Source organism: Heptranchias perlo, chromosome 16 (assembly GCF_035084215.1).
Source record: "Heptranchias perlo isolate sHepPer1 chromosome 16, sHepPer1.hap1, whole genome shotgun sequence".
NCBI lineage: Eukaryota > Metazoa > Chordata > Chondrichthyes > Hexanchiformes > Hexanchidae > Heptranchias > Heptranchias perlo.
Window position 1 is genome coordinate 54,946,411 of NC_090340.1, and position 21,048 is coordinate 54,967,458.

The window sequence follows — 21,048 nt, forward strand, 5'->3', positions numbered from 1 at the left end:
CTCATCCGAAAGACGGCACCTCTTACATTGCAACGCTCCCTTAGTAGTGCACTGGAGTGTCAGCCTAGACTTTGTGCTTAAGTTAATTATACGCACTAATGGTATTAAACATTTATTAGTTTCAGATGTCAGTAGCAATGATAGAACACTAGGAGTGCCAATCCAATTTTTAATTACAATTGCACAGTGGCACAGGACCCAGTTTACATTCTCCAACTCTGTTCAGATCCTTGCACCTGCCCATCCGTGGGGAAGCACTGAATGGAGGCTGTAGAATCAGTACAGCACAGAAGGAGGCCAGTCGGCCCATCATGCCGGCTCTTTGAAAGAGCTATCCAATTAATCCCACTCCCCTGCTCTTTGAAAGAGCTATCCAATTAATCCCACTCCCCTGCTCTTTCCCCCGTAGCCCTGGAAATTTTTCCTTTTCAAGTGTATACCAAATTCCCATCTGCCTATGTGGTAGTGGTACAAAGTAATGTCAGCAAGGAAGGGGAGGAAGGATCCGATATTGGCAGCAGCCTGGGGAGCAAGCTGCTTGCTCGGGATCCCCTCAGCCGCAAGAGGAGCATGTCATAGGGTGAAATAGCAACAAAAGAAAATCGGGATAAACAAAAAATTCCCCCTCCACAAAAAAAAAATTAACAGCTGATTCCAGTGCAGCTCACAGCTGCCATCGACAAGACATTCACTGTTCCAACACAAAAGCACATAACACCACAAATAACCAATTAGATTTCTTTAACAATACGGTATTTTCCCCTCTGACATCGAGTCCCCGATGAGTTGAAATTTCCTGTAGCTCAATACTGGGAAGACTGAAACTTACACCCAAGTGCCTCTGGCTCTGACTTCATCAACCACTGATGTGAAAGCTTACTGTTCTTTGTTTGATCCTGTGCTGAGCTTTCAACCCCACATCCAGTCTGTCACTGATTCCCTTCTTCCATCTCCTGAACACTGCCCATCTATCCCACTACCACCTAAATCAGCTCATGGATCAATTTGACTAATGCTTTCCTCGTCAGCCTGTCCAGCATGTGCCACAATTAACTCTGCAGCCCGAGTCCTCTCCTGTAAAAAGTCCTATGAACGATGAATCTTTTCCTTGTTGAGCTCCACAGCCTCCCTGTGCCTCAAAAAAAAAATCGATTTCAAGATCATCTTCTTCAACCCTCTCCATGGCAATGCCCCTCCCTATTTGAGGAACTTCCACCAACCATATGACCCAGCCTGCACCCTCTATTCCTTTGACTTCGAATTACTGCCAGTTCCCTGCATTCACTACTGGAGACCAATCTTTCAAGCATGAGGAGCCTACCCTCTAGAATTCTCTTCATAAATCACTCCTCCTTGCTACCTCTCTGTCTTTACAAGCCTTCTAACAATCTATCTCTTTGACTGTGCCTTTGGTCGTTCCCCTACCCACCTAAAATCCCTCACTTGCTACTTGGGTGTCCATTTCTCCTCTTTTGTAAAGCACTCTGAGACGTTATCATAAGTGAGGAGTGTTTTATAAATAGAAGTTGTTGTTTTCACTGCAACTCCCATAGGTGTTTCACTCCATGGCAACAAAATGGTGTCATTCTACAGTCCAGACAACATTGTATGAGTTTTATGTGAAACAATCAATCACCTCATTTTATGTACTCTACTGTTGAAACTGCAATGAATATCATTTAAACACAAGAAATAGTCAAATAGAATCTACTCCTGATAATTCAAAGTCATGTTTTGCAGAAAACAATTTGAATTATTCAATAATTCAAATTAACTGACAACACTAAAATGGCAATGTAAAGAAAAAGTACAAATTATGCAAATTAACCAACTGTGAATTAACAAAAGGCTGCAGTACAATCAGCATATGTAACTCTTGCCAACTTTCCATCTTTATCATTCACAGACCCATGTGACGTAACTAACTCATGATTTTGTTGCCGGTTGGTTAAGAGACCACTGGTATAATGTTAATAAAGCACCAGAGAATTGTTTACACGTGACCCATAAACAACTGGGCAGGTGTCAAGGTCTCAACTTCAACTTTTTCTTGCCTCTAAGTCAGAAGGTTGTGGGTTCAAGTCCCACTCCAGAGATACGAGCACGTAATCCAGGCTGACACTCTAGTGCAGCACTGAGGGAGTGCTGAACTTGTCGGAAGTGCCGTCTTTTAGCTGAGACGTTAAACCGAGGCCCCTTTAGCTCTCTCAGGTGCTCTCGGTGTTGCTGTACTTGGCACAGGTCTGGCCCATACTTCGCTCCTACGCCGTGACAGTCACCCGAGCCATCTTCCACTTTATCTGGAGATCAAAAATGGATCGTGTCCGCAGGGATACGATGTACGTATCTCTGGAGAAAGGCGTGCCCAACGTGGCCCTCATCCCGATGGCCACTTTCGTGTGCGGCTGCATCTAGCTGTGCGTGGACCCTTGGTACGCAAACACAAAGTGTCACTACGTGCTGAGGTTCTACCTGCTCCCGGTGTTGCGAAGGATGGGCCTGGCCACGCTGCCACGGAACGCTCCGTCCAGTTGGACCGTTCCACCCCACCTGTCCTTCGTCGAAAAGTTTATGCAAAAAAACACTTTCGACCACAAGGCGATCAGTAAGTGGTCCGCACGTAACGTCCTCGAGACCCTGCGGGAAAAGGAGACGATGGATCCTGTCGGTTGGTTCCCCGAGCAGACTGTCAATGTCATTTGGCAGAACGCCTCATCGCCAGAGCTTTCAAACAAGCACCAAGACATAGCTTGGCTGGTGGTGAGAAGGGCCCTTCCCATCAGATCTTTCATGCACTCCCGGACTCTCAGCCCCACTACGCGCTGTGCCCGAGGAGGCTGCGGTGGAGATGAGACCGTCACCCATCTCCTTCTGGAATGTGCCTTTGCAAGGAAGGTCTGGAGAGAGATGCAGTGGTATCTGTCCAGGTTCGTCCCAAGCAGTTCCGTAACACAGGACTCTGTGCTCTACGGGCTGCTCCCGGGGACGCACATCGAGACAGACATCAACTGCTGCTGGAAGACCATCAACTTGGTGAAAGACGCCCTTTGGTCTGCCTGAAACTTGCTGGTCTCCCAGTGCAAGGAACTGTCCTCGACCGAGTGTTGCAGACTGGCACATTCCAAGTTCCAGGACTACGTGCTCAGAAACGCACTGAAGCTAGGTGCGGCTGCCGCAAAGGCTCTGTGGGGAAAGGCAACCATTTAGAGCCTTCCCGCCATTGTATACCGAGGGGCTGCAATCAGGGAAAACCCCACCCCGGGCAGAATGTAAAATTCGAATTGATGTAATGTACCTGTAATGAATCTGTAATGTACCTGTAATGAATCTGTAATCCAAAATCTGTATTGAGTGTAATGCAAAGAGACACCCTAGAGTGTCATGAACTGTAATTATGTACAATGTTTTCGTTGAACTGTACTTGATGTAACCTGCAAATTGTATAATCTGTATTGTGTACGTTTGGAATGTAATATGACAACTGTTTTGTATGTTTTGCTATAAATTTTATGAATAAAGTTTATTTTATGAAAAAAAAGGTGGACATAAAAGATCCCATGGCACTATTTAAAGAAGAGCAGGGGAGTTCTCCCCGGTGTCCTGGTCAATATTTATCCCTCAACATCACTAAAACAGATTATCTGGTCATTATCACATTGCTGTTAGTGGGATCTTGCTGTGCACAAAGTGGTTGCCGCGTTTCACTATATTACAGCAGCGACTACACTTCGAAATTACTTCATTGGCTGCAAAACGCTTTGGGACGTCCCAAGGTCGTGAAAGGCGCTATATAAATGCAAGTTTTCTTCTTTTTAGCAACCGTAGCTGGAAAAGAAAAAGTGAAGTAAACATAACTGCATATTCCTTAAGTAATGAAAAAATGATATTGGAAATAATGCATCTGGTTCCTAAGTTAAATTCAAAAACCTATCCCAATAAATAGAGTACTATTCAGTTAATCGTAACAGCTGTCACTACAAGGAACAAAAATCATTTATACCTTTGAAGAGATTAACCAAAGACTTTGTAATTAGACTGGCAATTAGACAAAGAGAAATAAATAATCTTTCAAATTGCTATGTGTGGGTGATAATGACATTCCACAGTGTAGTTACTAAACATAAATTAACCATCACTGGCTGAATCAGGGCAGCTGAAGCAAGCATTAGACGACAGGAAATCTTTCATTTGCTCACAGGTATTCTAGTACAAATTTCTCAAGTCCTTTTGTGCTCTTAGAAACCAGTGGAGTTAAATTTAAGACATATGTCCACACTCTGCACCCCGTTGTTATGTAATCTAATTTACAGAAGAATAATGGCACTCATGAACCATCATAGCAGTCGGAAAACACTGAGCAGGAAAGGGATACGGTCATCAGTGCGGTAAATCTATAACTTTTCCATTTGTTATGCATCAGCATGGACTCCTTTTTGAACAGGACATGAAAAGAACATAAGAAATAGGAGCAGGAGTAGGCCATTCGGCCCCTCGAGCCTGCTCCGCTATTCAATAAGATCACGGCTGATCTTCGACCTCAGCTTCTTTCCCGCCCGATCCCCATATCCCTTGATTCCCTTAGTGTCCAAAAATCTATCGATCTCAGTCTTGAATATACTCAACGACTGAGCATCCACAGCACTCTGGGGTAGAGAATTCCAAATATTCACGACCCTCTGAGTGAAGAAATTCCTCTTCATCTCAGCCCTAAATGTCTGACCCCTTATCCTAAGACTATGACCCTTAGTTCTAGACTCTCCAGCCAGGGGAAACATCCTCTCAGCATCTACCCTGTCAAGCCCTCTTAGAATCTTATATGTCTCAATTAGATCACCTCTCATTCTTCTAAACTCCACCAAGTATAGGCCCATTCTTACTCAATCTTACCTCATAGGAAAAACCCTCTCATCCCAGGAATCAATCTAGTGAACCTTTGTTGCACTGCCTCTAAGGCAAGTATATCCTTCCTTAGGTAAGGAGACTAAATCTGTACTCAGTACTCCAGGTGTGGTCTCACCAAATCCCTGCACAATTGCAGCAAGACTTCCTTACTCTGTACTCCAACTTCCTTCCTTCCGTACTCCAACCCTCTTGCAATAAAGGCCAACATACCATTTGCCTTCCTAATTGTTTGGTTGGTTGCACGCTCTGCCTGAAAGTGAAAGCACTTACATACCAATTAATCTGTAACTACCTGTTTCTGAAAATCAGCGTCCTACATAGACTCCCGTATCAAATTTCCTATAAGTCGAATAAGTCAAAATAAAAGAAATCTTGGCCCAGAATTTCCTTGGAGCTGCTCGCATCACAACTGCGCCAGAAGTGCACTGTTACCCTGTTTACAGGTGTAAATATAGTGTCAGCTGTGGCTCAGTGGTAGCACTCTCACCTCTGAGTCTGAAGGTTGTGGGTTCAAGTCCCATTTCAGAGATTTGAGCACAAAAATCTAGGTTGACACTCCCATTACAGTACTGAGTTGGAGGTGCTGCTCTTTCAGGTGAGATGTTAAACCAAGATGTCTGCCCTCTCAGGTAAATAGCACTATTTCGAAGAAGAGTAAGGGAGTTCTCCCTGGCGTTCTGGCCAATATTTATCCCTCAACCAACATCACTAAAACAGATGATCTGGTCATTATCTCATTGCTGTCTGTGGGACCTTGCTGTGTGCGAATTGGCTGCCGTGTTTCTTACATTACAACAGTGACTACACTTCAAAAGTACTTAATTGGCGGTAAAGTGCTTTGGAACATCTTTCTTTCTTAAATGCGGTTTCCGCATCTCTTCCAGCCGCAGAGGTCTGAGGAAATTCCGGACCCATTATGAATTAATAACATTCCATGCCAAGACATCTTCAGTGTTTACAAACGTACGAAGATGAAGGACAAGAAAACACCAGCTGGTCAATTTAGCTTGTCCCATACTGTCATGGTGCAACTTACACACACCATGACCCCATCAAACAGGCATGGAATCTCCTGGGAGAGGCAGAGAGGAAGAAAAAAATCCGTAGGCCAATTTAGGATAAACAAAACTCCTCTCTGACCCCTGAAGGCGATCAAACTGGTTCCAAGAAACCACGGTATCCGGTGATGCACATTCCCCAACACCCACCTACCTTCTATAAGTGGTTATGTTGGCCACACTCAGGAACTCGCCCAGCTCCCTCCTAAATGCTTCCAGTGAATCCGCACTCACCGAATAAGCCAGCAACTTGGCTTACGAGTAGGTCAACGAACCTCTGTGAAAAGAAGTGCCTCCTGACATCTAACCCAGTTCCATGTTTATGTAACTTACTGTCATGTTGTCTGGTCCTCCCTATCTCATTCAAATAGTCCATCCACATGGACTGAACCTAATCCTTTCATTATTTTAAAGACCTCAATTAAATATTCTTGAAGTCTGCTCTTTTGAGTAAAATTCCTCGGCTCTAACTAAGGGCCTTTAAACAAAGTATCAATCTAGTGGTCCTTTTCCAGGACTTTAATATCACCCTCCATGGAAGGCAACCAAAACTGGACAGAGTATTCTAAATGAAGCCTAACCAAAGTATTACACAAAGACAGTATAGTATTTTTTTGTTTTGCATTTGATCTTCCTGGCAACACATCCTAACATTATTTACTTTTGTGGCACCTTCAGAGATTCATGTACTGTAACACTCAACAGGCCTGGGCATGCAACCCTTGCATGGTGTACACATGCTTGGTGCTGGCCCTACCCACATGCATAACCTTACATTGATCGGCATTAAATGACATCTGCCAGATAATGGCCCATCCCCATAAACACATCTAGGTCTGCATGTAATCTATTTTTCTCAACGAAGGTCATAACACCAGAACAAAGCTATGCATCTGCATATTTTTGTAATGTATAATATTTACTGAGCTTGCCAATGACTGTCTAGTGGCAGAACAATACTGTACCAAAGTTTAAGTTTATTATATTGATATTTGGAAATCTCTGATCCATTTCAGCAAGTCCCATTTGAGATGTTAACTGATCATTGGGCAACTTGACGTTTGGGCACTGTAAGATCCAACCACATGACCTTGGATAACAGCCCCAACATGAGGGTTAACAGCAGGCAACCCATTCAACCAATGAATTTCATATTATTTTATTGGGAGCAGCTTTTCCACAATATATAAATATATTAACACACATGAAAAATACAACTTCTAAGGCACCCAGAAAAGTGTTCATACACTAATTACAAAAGCAGTACACAGTTTGTGTAGGTTTTTGTTTTACACAAGTTAGTCATCACATAGATCAGAATTACCTGGTAGTTTATAGAACATATAGATAATATATCTCCAGTAAGAAAAAGGGTGCCCACACCAAAAACAGATTGCTAACAATTTTTAAATAAACACAGCCCCCATTTACTTACAAAAATCTTTTTAAAACCCCTTTGTGTTCTGCTGTGAGATAAATACATTTAACAAGTTTCCGACAAACACAAAATTCATCCCAACAGGTTTCCATTGCATTACTGGTCCTCTTGATGAAGGACACTGTCATCCGAAGTGTCCAGTTTTCTTCACAAGTGACACCGATTATTCATAAGCTAAACTTCAATTTTCCCAGTGGCAGCTGCGCAATGATTTTTCACATGAAATGCTTTGTATCTTGAACAGGACACAACTTGGCAAAAAATATTCACAATGTGAACAGCTTTTTAAATAGTGTGTTAAGGTTCAAACACAGCGCAGGTTTTTTTTTTAAATGAGAAAGGGGCAAACAGTGTTTCGTAAACATCAAAAACGATATATATTGGCACAAAGCATTGAGGTTACATAGGCAGTCGATGAAACACCCAAGAACATCTATTTCGGAACAAAAGACTCTCTAAAGAAGCATAGCGTCAGGTCTTAGATAATAACGTACAAAAGAAAGTTTATCATTTGAAAAAATATATATTGTCTTGCAGATTTACCATATTCCTGTGATTATGGTGTGCCAAACTCATCTACATGATAACAGAAGCAACTTTAGCAAAAATGAAAATCAACTGTATGTCTCCAAAGAACCAGCATACAGTCTAACCCATATCTGCAAGGGTGTAGATACCAGTGAATATTTAGAAAAAAACACTTTTAAAAACACAGCAGTTTATAATGAACACGCTTCATAGTGTTCAACCCCCTTTGACATGGCTTCCCATTTTATATTAGTAAATACTGTATTTGTGCCAGTACCCAAACATAGGTTTTTCTAATCAAGAAACAACCCATGTATTTTTGCACAACTAAATTTAAACCAACAACTATTTAGTGAACCCTTTTCAATTTAGTGACATAAAACCCATATCTTCTTTGTAACATACTCCTCTGAGTCACTTAGCAACAGCACATACACTGTGTCTGATTAGTGCATTTTTCTTTAAATAAATAAGAAATGAGAACTCACTACTATTTTAGGACTTAAAACATGGAATACGACTGATTGGCTTTGGACCTTGAACTGGTCATATGACAGCAGTCAATACCAGAAAGGTCGGTATTCATGGTATTTAGCATTGAAAAAGAGCGCTTCACAACCAAAATATTCCTTCTGTTCTGTACACTTATTATATTTGATATACAAACACTGCTTGTATATTTTATGGTTCAAAAAGGAGCTGTACTCAAGACTGCAGTCACAATGATCCCCTGCACGGTCGACATAGGTAGTTGGGATCAATTCAGAAATAAAATTTAAAAATAAATGTTCCCAATAAGATTTACACCCAGGATCCTAAAAGTCAAAAAGAAGTAATAAATACATAAAATCTTCTGTTGTGTATCTAGAGTTTGAAATTTTTGGAAAATAATGATGTAAAAAGTTACTAAATAAAATCTCACAATTTTAAAGTTTTTTTTTCCTGCATTTTCTCCTGATAATCAGCTCAGTAATCAGGTAACTGTTGTATTGAAAATCGACATCAATGAAATGCATTTATCTCTTGAAGCTACTTACAAGCCTAATAAAAGAATTGCCAATCTCCCCTCGCCCCCCCACCCTCCACTAACTAAATTGATAACAAAATGAGTCCAAATATACAACCTTGACATCTTACATAACAATTCTTCCTTACTTGTGATGTGGGTTCAGAAGCAAAAGGATCATCTATCACTCATTCTTTTATGTGTATTCACAAGCGCAATATTCTACATAAATTGGGTAAACAGGTATAGTCAGTTTGAGATGGGACAGTATTGGGATTTTTAAGGACAGCGTAAAAAAAAAATCACATGGCATAATTTGACTATGATCATCAAAATAGTTGAAAATGCATGCAGAGATGTTGCATCCAATATATACCCACTCAGGCATATGTGATGGATCGGTTCAGTGTTTATCATGTTATCAAAGACATTTGCTGGCCAATTTGTAACACTAGCAGCAGTTAAGCCCAACTGCTGAAGCATTAGACTTCTTAAATCGGTCATAAGTCCATCAACCCCTTTCACAGACACTGGAATAATGGACAGTATTTTCAAGTCTTACAGTGGCTTCAGACCTCATAGATTTTTTCCTGCAAATAGCTAAACAAAGAATCCAGTCCTTTAGAGGAGCTCCACAACTGTTTCAACATCTGGCATTCCCTTTCATTCACCTGTTCTAGGGCAGTTTTGAGGAAGCTACGCACCAGGCATTTCGATTCTTCCAGTACCTGAAGGTGAAGGAAAAACACAGAATAAATTAAGATAAGTAATGCATCATTCCTCAGTGACCAAGCCAAAAAACTTGTAAAAATAAATACACATGGGGTAGATTTTTAACTTGCCGCTCAGGTGTAAAACTGGCGTTGCAATGCAGATCGACTGTCCGTTACAGGAACTGTTTGATGAAAATCAGGCAATACGCAATGCCAGTTTTACACCTGGGGTGGGGGCAAGTTGAATATCTACCCCAAACTCTTTTTCAAATGGCAGCTCGGTGCTGTTTCACCTCTGAGGCCTGCCTTGAATCCAGGCCAAATTCAAAGATCAAGACAACAAAGTCTTAGGTACAAGACCACATGCATTGTGCCAGCAATCTAATCTCTGTTGCAGAATGTTCCCAGTATATGTGTGATTTCCACAAGTGTGGTACCTCTAAATAGCCAACAAAGGTTGAAATGACCGTATCTGCAGGTCACTCTCGTTACTTAGGCCCAATTTCTTCTCATGTTCCAACTCCACCACTGCCAATTCAAAAATGCAAGATTAACACTTATCTTTCATTTAAATTTGGAACACATTTCTTAAAATAAATACAAACGCTTGGCTCAGTTCGTAGCTCTCGCACCTGAGAGTCAGAAAGTGTTTCTACTCCAAGCCAGGACTTGAGCACCAAATCCAGTCCGATACTCCAGTGCAGTACTGACAAAGTGCTGACAAAGTACTGACAACGGATGAACGGACACCGCGCAACAATCGCCAGACAGGAGGGTTCCCTCCCAGTCGGGGAACACTTCAGCAGTCAAGGACATTCAGCCACCGATCTTCGGGTAAGCGTACTCCAAGGCGGCCTTCGAGACACACGACAACGCAAAATCGTCGAGCAGAAATTGATAGCCAAGTTCCGCACCCATGAGGACGGCCTCAATCGGGATCTTGGGTTCATGTCACGCTACACGTAACCCCACCAGCGAATAAAAGTTATCTGTTTTTAATTCAACGGGTCATTTTCTGTCTTTCTCTTCCTTTCGGATGTTTCTCCCTCTCTCTCTCTGTTTTGTGTTCTGGCCGTTTGTATATTCGGTGGTCCTGTAGGTAACACCTCTCTGTCTGAACACCTTGATTGCCTTGACAACGGGCAGTTGGAAAGATTATCTGTAATCACCAGGTATTGTTCTCTGAATAGAAATGCGAAACGTTCAAGGATTTCCTGACATTCACCTGACGAAGGAGGAAGCCTCCGAAAGCTTGTGATTTTCAAATAAAATTGTTGGACTATAACCTGGTGTTGTAAGATTGTTTACATTTGTCAACCCCAGTCCATCACCGGCATCTCCACATCATCACTATTCTAAGGACAGGGGAAGTTTTTCCTGCTGTCATGGCCAACATTCCTCTCTTATCCCACACTACTGAAAACAGATTAATTCGTAATTCGTCTTATTTGCTGCTCGTGGCAACTCACTGTGCACAAATTGGCTGCTGCATTTGACTACATTTTTAAAAAAAATACATTTGACGTGAAGTGCTTTGGGATGTCCTTACGACACGATAAGGTGCGACATTAACACAAGTCATTTGTATATTTTAAATCTTTGAAATTTGTATTCATTTGTTTTTCGTGCATATACATTTGCACGAATAAATGTGTGGCCTATACCGCAGGAAACCACACAAAAATAGGCAATTTTTAACCCCAATAGCTGCACCAATTTGGGCAAGAACAGATCGATAAGGATTGTGAAGCAACATATTTTAGAATTTTAATTGAATCTCCTTCATAAAAACTCTGGTGGTTGATGTGACTGTAATTCTAAGTTTGGGGATGATGGTATTTTTTTTACCCTCTAATCCATTTCCCCCCAGCTATGTACCTCCTGTGGATCAAAGTCTCACCTGCTCCCAGATGGTCACCAATACCAGTCCAGAGTCAGCATTACAAGGTGTGAAACAGCCACCTGGTGAGGACATCCATCCAGATTAAAGCACAATTTCATAGTAGTTATAAGTATTTTGCTGTTTGGGGTTGGGAGGGAGAAGGTAACCCTCCTATAGAATCATAGAATCATAGAATCATAGAAGTTACAACATGGAAACAGGCCCTTCGGCCCAACATGTCCATGTCGCCCAGTTTATACCACTAAGCTAGTCCCAATTGCCTGCACTTGGCCCATATCCCTCGATACCCATCTTCCCCATGTAACTGTCCAAATGCTTTTTAAAAGACAAAATTGTACCCGCCTCTACTACTGCCTCTGGCAGCTCGTTCCAGACACTCACCACCCTTTGAGTGAAAAAATTGCCCCTCTGGATCCTTTTGTATCTCTCCCCTCTCACCTTAAATCTGTGCCCCCTCGTTATAGACTCCCCTACCTTTGGGAAAAGATTTTGACTATCGACCTTATCTATGCCCCTCATTATTTTATAGACTTCTATAAGATCACCCCTTAACCTCCTACTCTCCAGGGAATAAAGTCCCAGTCTGTCTAACCTCTCCCTGTAAGTCAAACCATCAAGTCCCGGTAGCATCCTAGTAAATCTTTTCTACACTCTTTCTAGTTTAATAACATCCTTTCTATAATAGGGTGACCAGAACTGTACACAGTACTCCAAGTGTGGCCTCACCAATGCCCTGTACAACTTCAACAAGACATCCCAACTCCTGCATTCAATGTTCTGACCAATGAAACCAAGCATGCTGAATGCCTTCTTCACCACCCTATCCACCTGTGACTCCACTTTCAAGGAGCTATGAATCTGTACTCCTAGATCTCTTTGTTCTATAACTCTCCCCAACGCCCTACCATTAACGGAGTAGGTCCTGGCCCGATTCGATCTACCAAAATGCATCACCTCACATTTATCTAAATTAAACTCCATCTGCCATTCATCGGCCCACTGGCCCAATTTATCAAGATCCCGTTGCAATCCTAGATAACCTTCTTCACTGTCCACAATGCCACCAATCTTGGTGTCATCTGCAAACTTACTAACCATGCCTCCTAAATTCTCATCCAAATCATTAATATAAATAACAAATAACAGCGGACCCAGCACCGATCCCTGAGGCACACCGCTGGACACAGGCATCCAGTTTGAAAAACAACCCTCGACAACCACCCTCTGTCTTATGTCGTCAAGCCAATTTTGTATCCAATTGGCTACCTCACCTTGGATCCCATGAGATTTAACCTTATGTAACAACCTACCATGCGGTACCTTGTCAAATGCTTTGCTGAAGTCCATGTAGACCACGTCTACTGCACAGCCCTCATCTATCTTCTTGGTTACCCCTTCAAAAAACTCAATCAAATTCGTGAGACATGATTTTCCTCTCACAAAACCATGCTGACTGTTCCTAATTAGTCCCTGCCTCTCCAAATGCCTGTAGATTCTGTCCCTCAGAATACCCTCTAACAACTTACCCACTACAGATGTCAGGCTCACTGGTCTGTAGTTCCCAGGCTTTTCCCTGCCGCCCTTCTTAAACAAAGGCACAACATTTGCTACCCTCCAATCTTCAGGCACCTCACCTGTAGCGGTGGATGATTCAAATATCTCTGCTAGGGGACCCGCAATTTCCTCCCTAACCTCCCATAACGTCCTGGGATACATTTCATCAGGTCCCGGAGATTTATCTACCTTGATGCGCGTTAAGACTTCCAGCACCTCCCTCTCTGTAATATGTACACTCCTCAAGACTTCACTATTTATTTCCCCAAGTTCCCTAACATCCATGCCTTTCTCAACTATAATAAGTATCAACCCCCTGCCCCCAGTAACTACCAGCAAAATGCTCCGGCAACCATTCCTCTCCAAACCTTTCTTTCTGCTGAACAGCATATTTAAAATATCAGGCATACACTGACTGGTTGGGATAAAGAGAACACACGGCTTGGCTGCAGTTTGTAAGGAATATGTCACTGTGACTCTTGAAGCTTATAGTTTCCAAGTACTAATGGTGTTCCAATGCAATCTGCACCAGTGTCCTCTTATTTGTATAAGTTTGCATTTAGTGTCACTCCCAAAATCCATTTATTTGGAAGAACGCCTTTGAATTCCAAATCCATTGTAATTTATCTGAGGCAAGACGCCACAGTATTACCAAACATCAAAATATATTTTAGTTATGTACACACAAAGTACAAATATAGATCTGCTTAATATACACTCACAAACACACATTTCTTGATCTTTCAGTATTTCCTGTAAATTACCGGTCAATGACCACACATCATCACACTGTTGAGGTAATGGAATACCTGGAAGACATATACAGCTTAGCAGCAAGTGATGGAATTAGTAAGACTTTGGCCTTACTACCAGCAGAATGTCAGCAGCTCAGCTTCACACATTCACACTTCTCCTGATTGTCTTTAGATATGCTGCCAGCAGTTTCCACCAAAGATAGTTCAGTCTGCTGTGGACAACGTACTTTAAAGTTTTGATGATCTTGATGAAACAGATAATCTGTTAAGATCTTGCAATTGGGAAGTAGGAGGAAACTGCAAGTGGACAATGTCTACCTCAAAACCTTCTAGGCCAATCTCATGTTCAAATGGCATCAGTTTTGGCTGTGAACTTGGCTATTATCCCTAACCCCATTGTGGATTTTTTTATGGTGATATTCTAAGTACAGATGTGGTACAGGATCTCCTTCCGTGCAGGGAACTAGCTGAAACACTACTGCAGATATGCCCTTCTGAGGCAGTCCTGAAATCAGAAGGTGCAGAGCTGCACAGGGCATCTTGTTCTGTTGGTACCCTAATTACGTACCTCTAGTCTTTAGAACCCATGAGAGAGAGAGAGAGAGAGAGAGAGAAAGAAAATTCCTCAAGGGAGGAGCAAGGATAGAGAAAACGCTAGAATGCTTCAAGAAACACCAGCAAAATCCAAAAGCTACCTTGTGAATGACCCCTCCAAAAGAGGCAGGTCACCAGTCGTAAATGGAAGCCTGTCAGGTAAGATCTTTTATCAAGCACAATCTTAATATGCAGAAAATCTTCCACGTTAAGAAATTTAATACCATGCTGAGGATCCTTGTTTCATGACATCACTTTGGAGCTACAACTTGCAACATTCCATCAGTCGTATCATCTTAATAAAACTTATTACTTGACTGCAGTTAAGCCTAGCTTCATTAGTGGCCATTTAACATCTACGTCACCTTCTCCTGATGCTTTAGTTGGCAATTATATAAAGTTAGTATATCATAGTAGATACAGCACAGGAGGAGGCCATTCAGCCCATCGTGCCTGTGCCGGCTCTTTGGAAGAGCTATCCAATTAGTCCCATTTCCCTGCTCTTTCCCCATATCCCTGTGAATTTTTTCCCTTCAAGTATTTATCCAATTCCCTTTTGAAAGTTACTATTGAATCTGCTTCCACCACCCTTTCAGGCAGTGCATTCCAGATCATAACAACTCGCTGCGTAAAAAAGTGTTTCCTCATCTCGCCTTTGGCTCTTTTGCCGATCACCTTAAATCTGTGTCCTCTGGTTACCGACCCTTCTGCCACTGGAAACGGTTTCTCCTTATTTACTCTGTCAAAACCGATCATGATTTTGAACACCTCTATCAAATCTCCCTTTAACCTCTTCTGTTCTAAGAATGACCCCAACTTCTCCAGTCTCTCCACATTAACTGAAGTCCCTCATCCCAGGCAACATTCCAGTAAATCTCTTCCACGCACTCTCTAAGGCCTCGACATCCTTCCTAAAGTGCGGTGACCAGAATTGAACACAATACTCCAGCTGAGGCCTAACCAGTGTTTTATAAAGGTTTAGTATAACGTCCTTGCTTTTGTACTCTTTGGGGGTGAAATCGAGTGGCGTAGAGCTCGTTGTGTAGGTGCTACGCGGACACCTAAGCCCCGAAAATGGCGTCTGAGATGCCCAATGTGATGCGTGCAGGATGCCATCTTGGTAAAGGCGTTTGCGCGCACGCACTTAACGAACACCGGCAGCATGCAGAGTAGGGAGATTATGGCGTAAATCAGTGTGCAACGATGATTTAAAGGGACCCACTGCTATTTTGAAACTCCACACTCTCACAGCTGAACAGGTCTTAAACGGCTTGGAGAACCTCCACCAGCGCTATTTAAAGGGTTCATGCAGCAGTTACAGGTTAGTTATTGGATTATTGCGTCTGGCTGCTCATGCGTTTGTACCTGTTTTTGGAGATTTCCTATTCTTGAATAAAGTTTCAATACTCTACAGGGAGTGGGCTGGCTAGCTGACAGGCAACAGCAAGGGCACTGGTGGAGTGGCAGGGGTGGGCCAGGAATGCTGTCATCTTGAGAGAGGACAGCAGGTTCATGTTCCATGGAGCCACTACCACTTGCTGCTTCTTGTTATGCACCACCTTCTCCTGCAAGAAAGTGGGAAATGTGTTGGTGAGTGTCCTGCAAGGTGTTTGGGTGATGTGGCCGTCATGGTAGAATAACTACCAGTGTGTGTGACCTGTGAGTTGTGGGTGTGCAGCTTGCAACAGTGGCAATGTGTGAGGGTGAGATGAAGCATCTGATTGGAAGAGTTTGATGGGGGGGTGTAGTGCGGGGAGCAGTGGATGAGGCTAATGGTGCAGTTGGCAGGAGATGCCACTTGACAGTTGAGCTCACGCACCTTAACCACTCGTGTCAAATCATTGAACTTCTTCCTGCACTGCATCCATGTTTGTGGTGCTATGTTCCTGGCACTGACCTCGTCTACTACTGCCTCGTGAACATGTGTCTGGAGGACCTCTTGCCTCCATGCGGATATAGGATGCTCCTCCTTCTGTCCACCTCTTGCACCAAGGCCTCTAGTGCATCAGCAGAGAACCTCGGTGCACGCTCTCTCGCAGGCCTGGTACAAACTCAGATCGGCAGGTTGGCCGGGTCTGGTGTGCAGATTGGAGGATGTGGGATGTGGTTTTGAGAAACCTTTATTCAATATTTTAAAATGAAACAACAGTTTTTAAACATAAGGACGAGACCCGCATCTCTGTTTTAAGTGTGTGATTTCTGATCTCCATTCAGACTCCGTTCAGACCCGTATCTTATATTTTGAAAATATAAGAATCCCGCAAACTTTGAGCTGCCAAGTTGTTGCTCATTAAAAATTCCAGAGTTCCCATTGTCACCAAGCTTCACTATATTCCAGCAGATTCACTTCCCAATGGACTTCAAGCACTTCCTGCGGACATGCTACACCTCCCCTTTAAGAGGTGCTGGCTGCCTTTAAGTGGTGCAAGCCACTCCTGATATCAGGGCCTCCTGCTGATGCATGCAGCCACTCAAAAGTGCAGGTAGCGCTGGCTGCACGCAGCAATCAATGAAGTCACCAGGCAGCACGAATTTTACTTGCTGCCTGCATCGCAACGACCGGCATGGGTTAATCACGCACCGCGATCCCAGCGTCCATTTTCAGGGGTTATCCAATATAACTCCCTATGCCCCTATTAATAAAGCCCAGGATCCCAAATACTTTTTTAACAGCCGTCTCAACTTGTCCTGCCACCTTCAATGATTTGTGTACATACACCCCCAAGTCCCTGCACCCCCTTTAAAATTGTACCATTTAGCTTATATTGCCTCTCCTCATTCTTCCTACCAAAATGCATCACTTCACACTTCTCAGTGTTAAATTTCATCTGCCATGTGTCTGCCCATTTCACCAGTCTGTCTATGTCCTCCTGAAGTCTGTTACTATCCTCCGCATTGTTTACTACATTTCCGAGTTTCATGTCATCTGCAAACTTTGAAATTATACCCTCTATACCTAAGTCCAGGTTATTAATATATATCAAAAAGAGCAGTAGTCCTAATACTGACCCCAGGGGAGCACCACTGTAAACTTCCCTTCAGTCTGAAAAACAACCATTCACCAATCCTCTCTGCTTTCTGCTAATACTGTATCCAGGCTGCCAATGTCCCTTTAATCCCATGGGCTTTAATTTTGCTAACAAGTCTATTATGTGGTCCTTTATCAAATGCCTTTTGAAAGTCCACATACACAACATCAACCACACTACCCTCCAACCCTCTCCGTTACTTCAAAGAACTCAATCAAGTTAGCCAAACACGATTTTCCTTTAACAAATCCGTGCTGACTTTTATTTATTGAGTTAATTAAGCTACACTGACCAGAAGGCCCCAGATCTGATTACCATTCTGTCCTGAGTTAGGTGATCTTGGTCAAGGTGTCAGTAGAGGCAATAATATTTGTCCCAGGACCCCTGCACTAGGGAAGGGAAAACTGGCCAGGGTTCCTGCTCCTGATCACTAACCAGTGGTCCCTGCTGCATGTTGTCAGACGGTGACAAAATCAGGATCAACTCTGATAATCTCCACTGCGCCTGCACTTGGGTGTGGTACCTGGTGCTGGTGGAATTCCAATGTCTTCAGGAGAGGAGGCGGACCGTAGAAAATTGGACGAAAACAATAAAAAAAATGTTCACTGCAGCTTTCCAACCCATCCGTAGATGAAAAATACAAGGAGAGCCTCCTGTAATATTGAGCTTTGTGAAAGGGGCCCTGAGAATCTGGCCAGTGCCCGTGGAATCAACTTCAGGAAAAGGGGAGAATATCAGGAAGAAAAAAAATGATACTCTCCATAAACTTGAATTTGTTCCTCTGGAGCCTGTGCCTTGCATCCAAAAAAAATCCTTCGGAGAGTCACATTCCTGCCCTTTGTTTTGAGACAAATATTTAGTGATCAAAAGGTTCTCATTGTAGATCCATCAATTTTTTCTGTTGCTCAGATTCAGCTATTCTTAAATGTCATCTGAGGTTCTTGCCTAAAAATATATCACATTTTGATATTTCTCAAGAGATTACAATCCTGAAATTCTTTCCATCGCTGAATTCATCTGAGAGCCAATGCAGATATCATTCCATTGACGTTTCTACAAATTCTGGCACACTATCCCAACAGGACTAAAGACGTACATAGGTCTGCACACATTTTCGTATAACTTGACAATAAAACAGTAAGTAATCCCATCACCAAGCATTATATTGCCTGATGAGCTATGGGATGTACACCTAGGTTATGAACGCACAGATTTAAAATTAATTCTGCTCAATCATTTCATGAGCCAATTTCAAAAAATTTGCCCTGAGCTCCATCAGTGCATCAGTCATTCATGCAAGCCCAAACATCAAATCAGTTTGCTCACTATTTTTTTTGGCACCGATGCAGGCTACCCTGAGTGATGTGAAGGATAAACAAACGAGGAAGGTTGTCTTCCTCATTCTCTGAACATACTTTGTCCTTCATATCTATCATACCTCCTTCCCCACTCTTTCCAATTTTAAATTTTGAGTGTGTGCCTATTACTTGACTTCAACAAATGGCTGTGTAACCATAGCATGCATAACATTACCTCAATGAGAAAGAATTGAGGGCCGGCCCATGAACAGTGCTTTTATGCAGTATGGGATTGGGGGGAGATCACGTGACTTCAGAGAAAGTAACTACCCTCAAGAGGAGCACTGTCAAAGTGATTTTCCATGTCTAGAGGCTGGGTCTATCCCAAGGTATGTGAGGGATAAGCAAATGCACATATATACAAAAGTATGCTATATAAGAATTCTTCCTCCACGATAAATCGGCCTGTTAGCACACGACTGGGACTGGGGAAAGTCCAACACCTAGAATGGTTTTTATCTGTACAGAATAGGGACAAAAGAAGCTTGAAATAAATAGTTTTTACATCCCAGCAACTTTCGGTGCTCATTCTAAATGTAAGTTAATGGTTTTCCCAATTCTATATTCACAATTTGAAACAAGGCACAAAATACAAAAATAAGGCATCTCCTTGCGAGGGATTTATAAATGGTTCATCACAATCTAGCATAAACCACAACTTTGTATGAAGTTGTTGAAGAAATACTTGAGAAGAATTTTAGGAAAACTTTTGTTTGATGTGTTTCTCTTTCTTCTTTCAAGGCAGGTAATTGGGGTTGATTCTATGTACATCATAATTATTTTGTGAGAAGTTATAATTTTTTGTCACATTTCAAGCAGAGATGTGACAAATAATTCATGGCTCATTGCATTAATGGATGTTGGCCTTATTAAGATAAATTGCTGATGTATTACTATTTTCATGTATGTTGTAATCTTCTCTACAATCCTGTATTTCAAGTGCATATTGATGCCACTTGATTTCTGCACTGGATGTTCTTCATTGTACATCAATCAATACACTGAATTCAAAGGAAAAGGGATACTAAGGAGGTAGTTACAAGGTTGTAATATGAAGGGAGGGATTCAGATATTTTACATCGTAAATGCAAAAGTGTATCCGGCCTGTCTTATTAAGGTAATCTAAACCAGAAGTCTGTGTTACAGCCTTGACCTTCATCATTGATGATTGTGACACAAATTAATACAGCCTATCTCTACCCTGGTTGGCAAGGTAATTCAGCTCATCTGCTAGACCATTACCTCACCTCTAATCCTAACTCTTACATCGTGTTGGTTTCCTTGCAGCTGGGTCCCTTTTCATTAATGCCGTGCCCTGCAACTAAACCAGGGCACTATAAGTCAGCCAGCTGATACAGTCTTTGAGAATTCTTTGCTGCTTTTACTCTCCTGATACTTCTATCTGTGCCAATGAAGCAACTGATCTTATTTTAGCCGCATTAAAGCTTTCATAATTTAGTCTACCCTTTCTGCAAGATCTGGTATTGTATCTTGGTTCAACTGCGCCTCCTGTTCAGCTTTATCCTCAAGATTTTACTTTTTGCACCTCCCGTCTCAAATCAGTTTGAAGCACACCAAACCAATTTTATCTCTGCTCTTTATACCCACCTTTTTTGAAAAGGAACATTAACTATTTTCCTCCTGTTTATCCAGAGGCCCTTATCTTGTTCCTTTGCAAAAGTGTCTCCTATAACTTCTGTGAATCCTGCTTTCTCTACCTCTTCACTTCTGAACAGAAAGCTGTTTTTTGGCTCATTTTTCTCTTCCAATTATGATCTTGATGATCCGGGTAGAGATTCTTCCTTCAGATCCTTCCATTCATCTCTATGCTTATGATCAACATGAAGATTTGTCCCTGGCAGATCTTTCGGCTTCACTGCTCTGGATTCTAACATCAGGTCGGGCCCCGATGGTTTCCCTCCATAGACCTTAAAGTGTGCGCCTCTGAAATCACCCCTGATCCATGCAGTTTGCTCAATCTTCTTTACTCTCAGACCGCTTTCCCCGCCATGGAAATTTGCTCATGTTCACGCCACCAATGAAAACTTGATGCTGGTTATCCTTCACACTGCCATTTTACTGCCTGCACATTGATACTTCTAACATTAAGTAGTTACTGCTAACTCACAAATTACCCAGCATCTTGAAAGTTCTGACCTAATCCTTGACTGCGCGTAGGGTTTGCATTATGGCTGTTCCTGGTGATCTTG

General features: G+C 42.3%; 1 protein-coding gene across 3 annotated transcripts in view; it reads right to left on the bottom strand.

The window, feature by feature from the left end:
- Positions 1-7,103: 7,103 nt before the first annotated feature.
- The window catches only part of LOC137333374 (chromodomain Y-like protein 2), a 104,238-nt gene continuing 90,293 nt past the window's right edge, over positions 7,104-21,048 (bottom strand). For all 3 annotated transcript variants that reach the window (XM_067997518.1, XM_067997520.1, XM_067997517.1), the window contains one exon: positions 7,104-9,660. In XM_067997518.1, the coding sequence (XP_067853619.1) occupies positions 9,502-9,660 (159 nt within the window). In that variant the 3' untranslated portion in view covers positions 7,104-9,501. The remainder of the gene's footprint in view (positions 9,661-21,048) is intronic.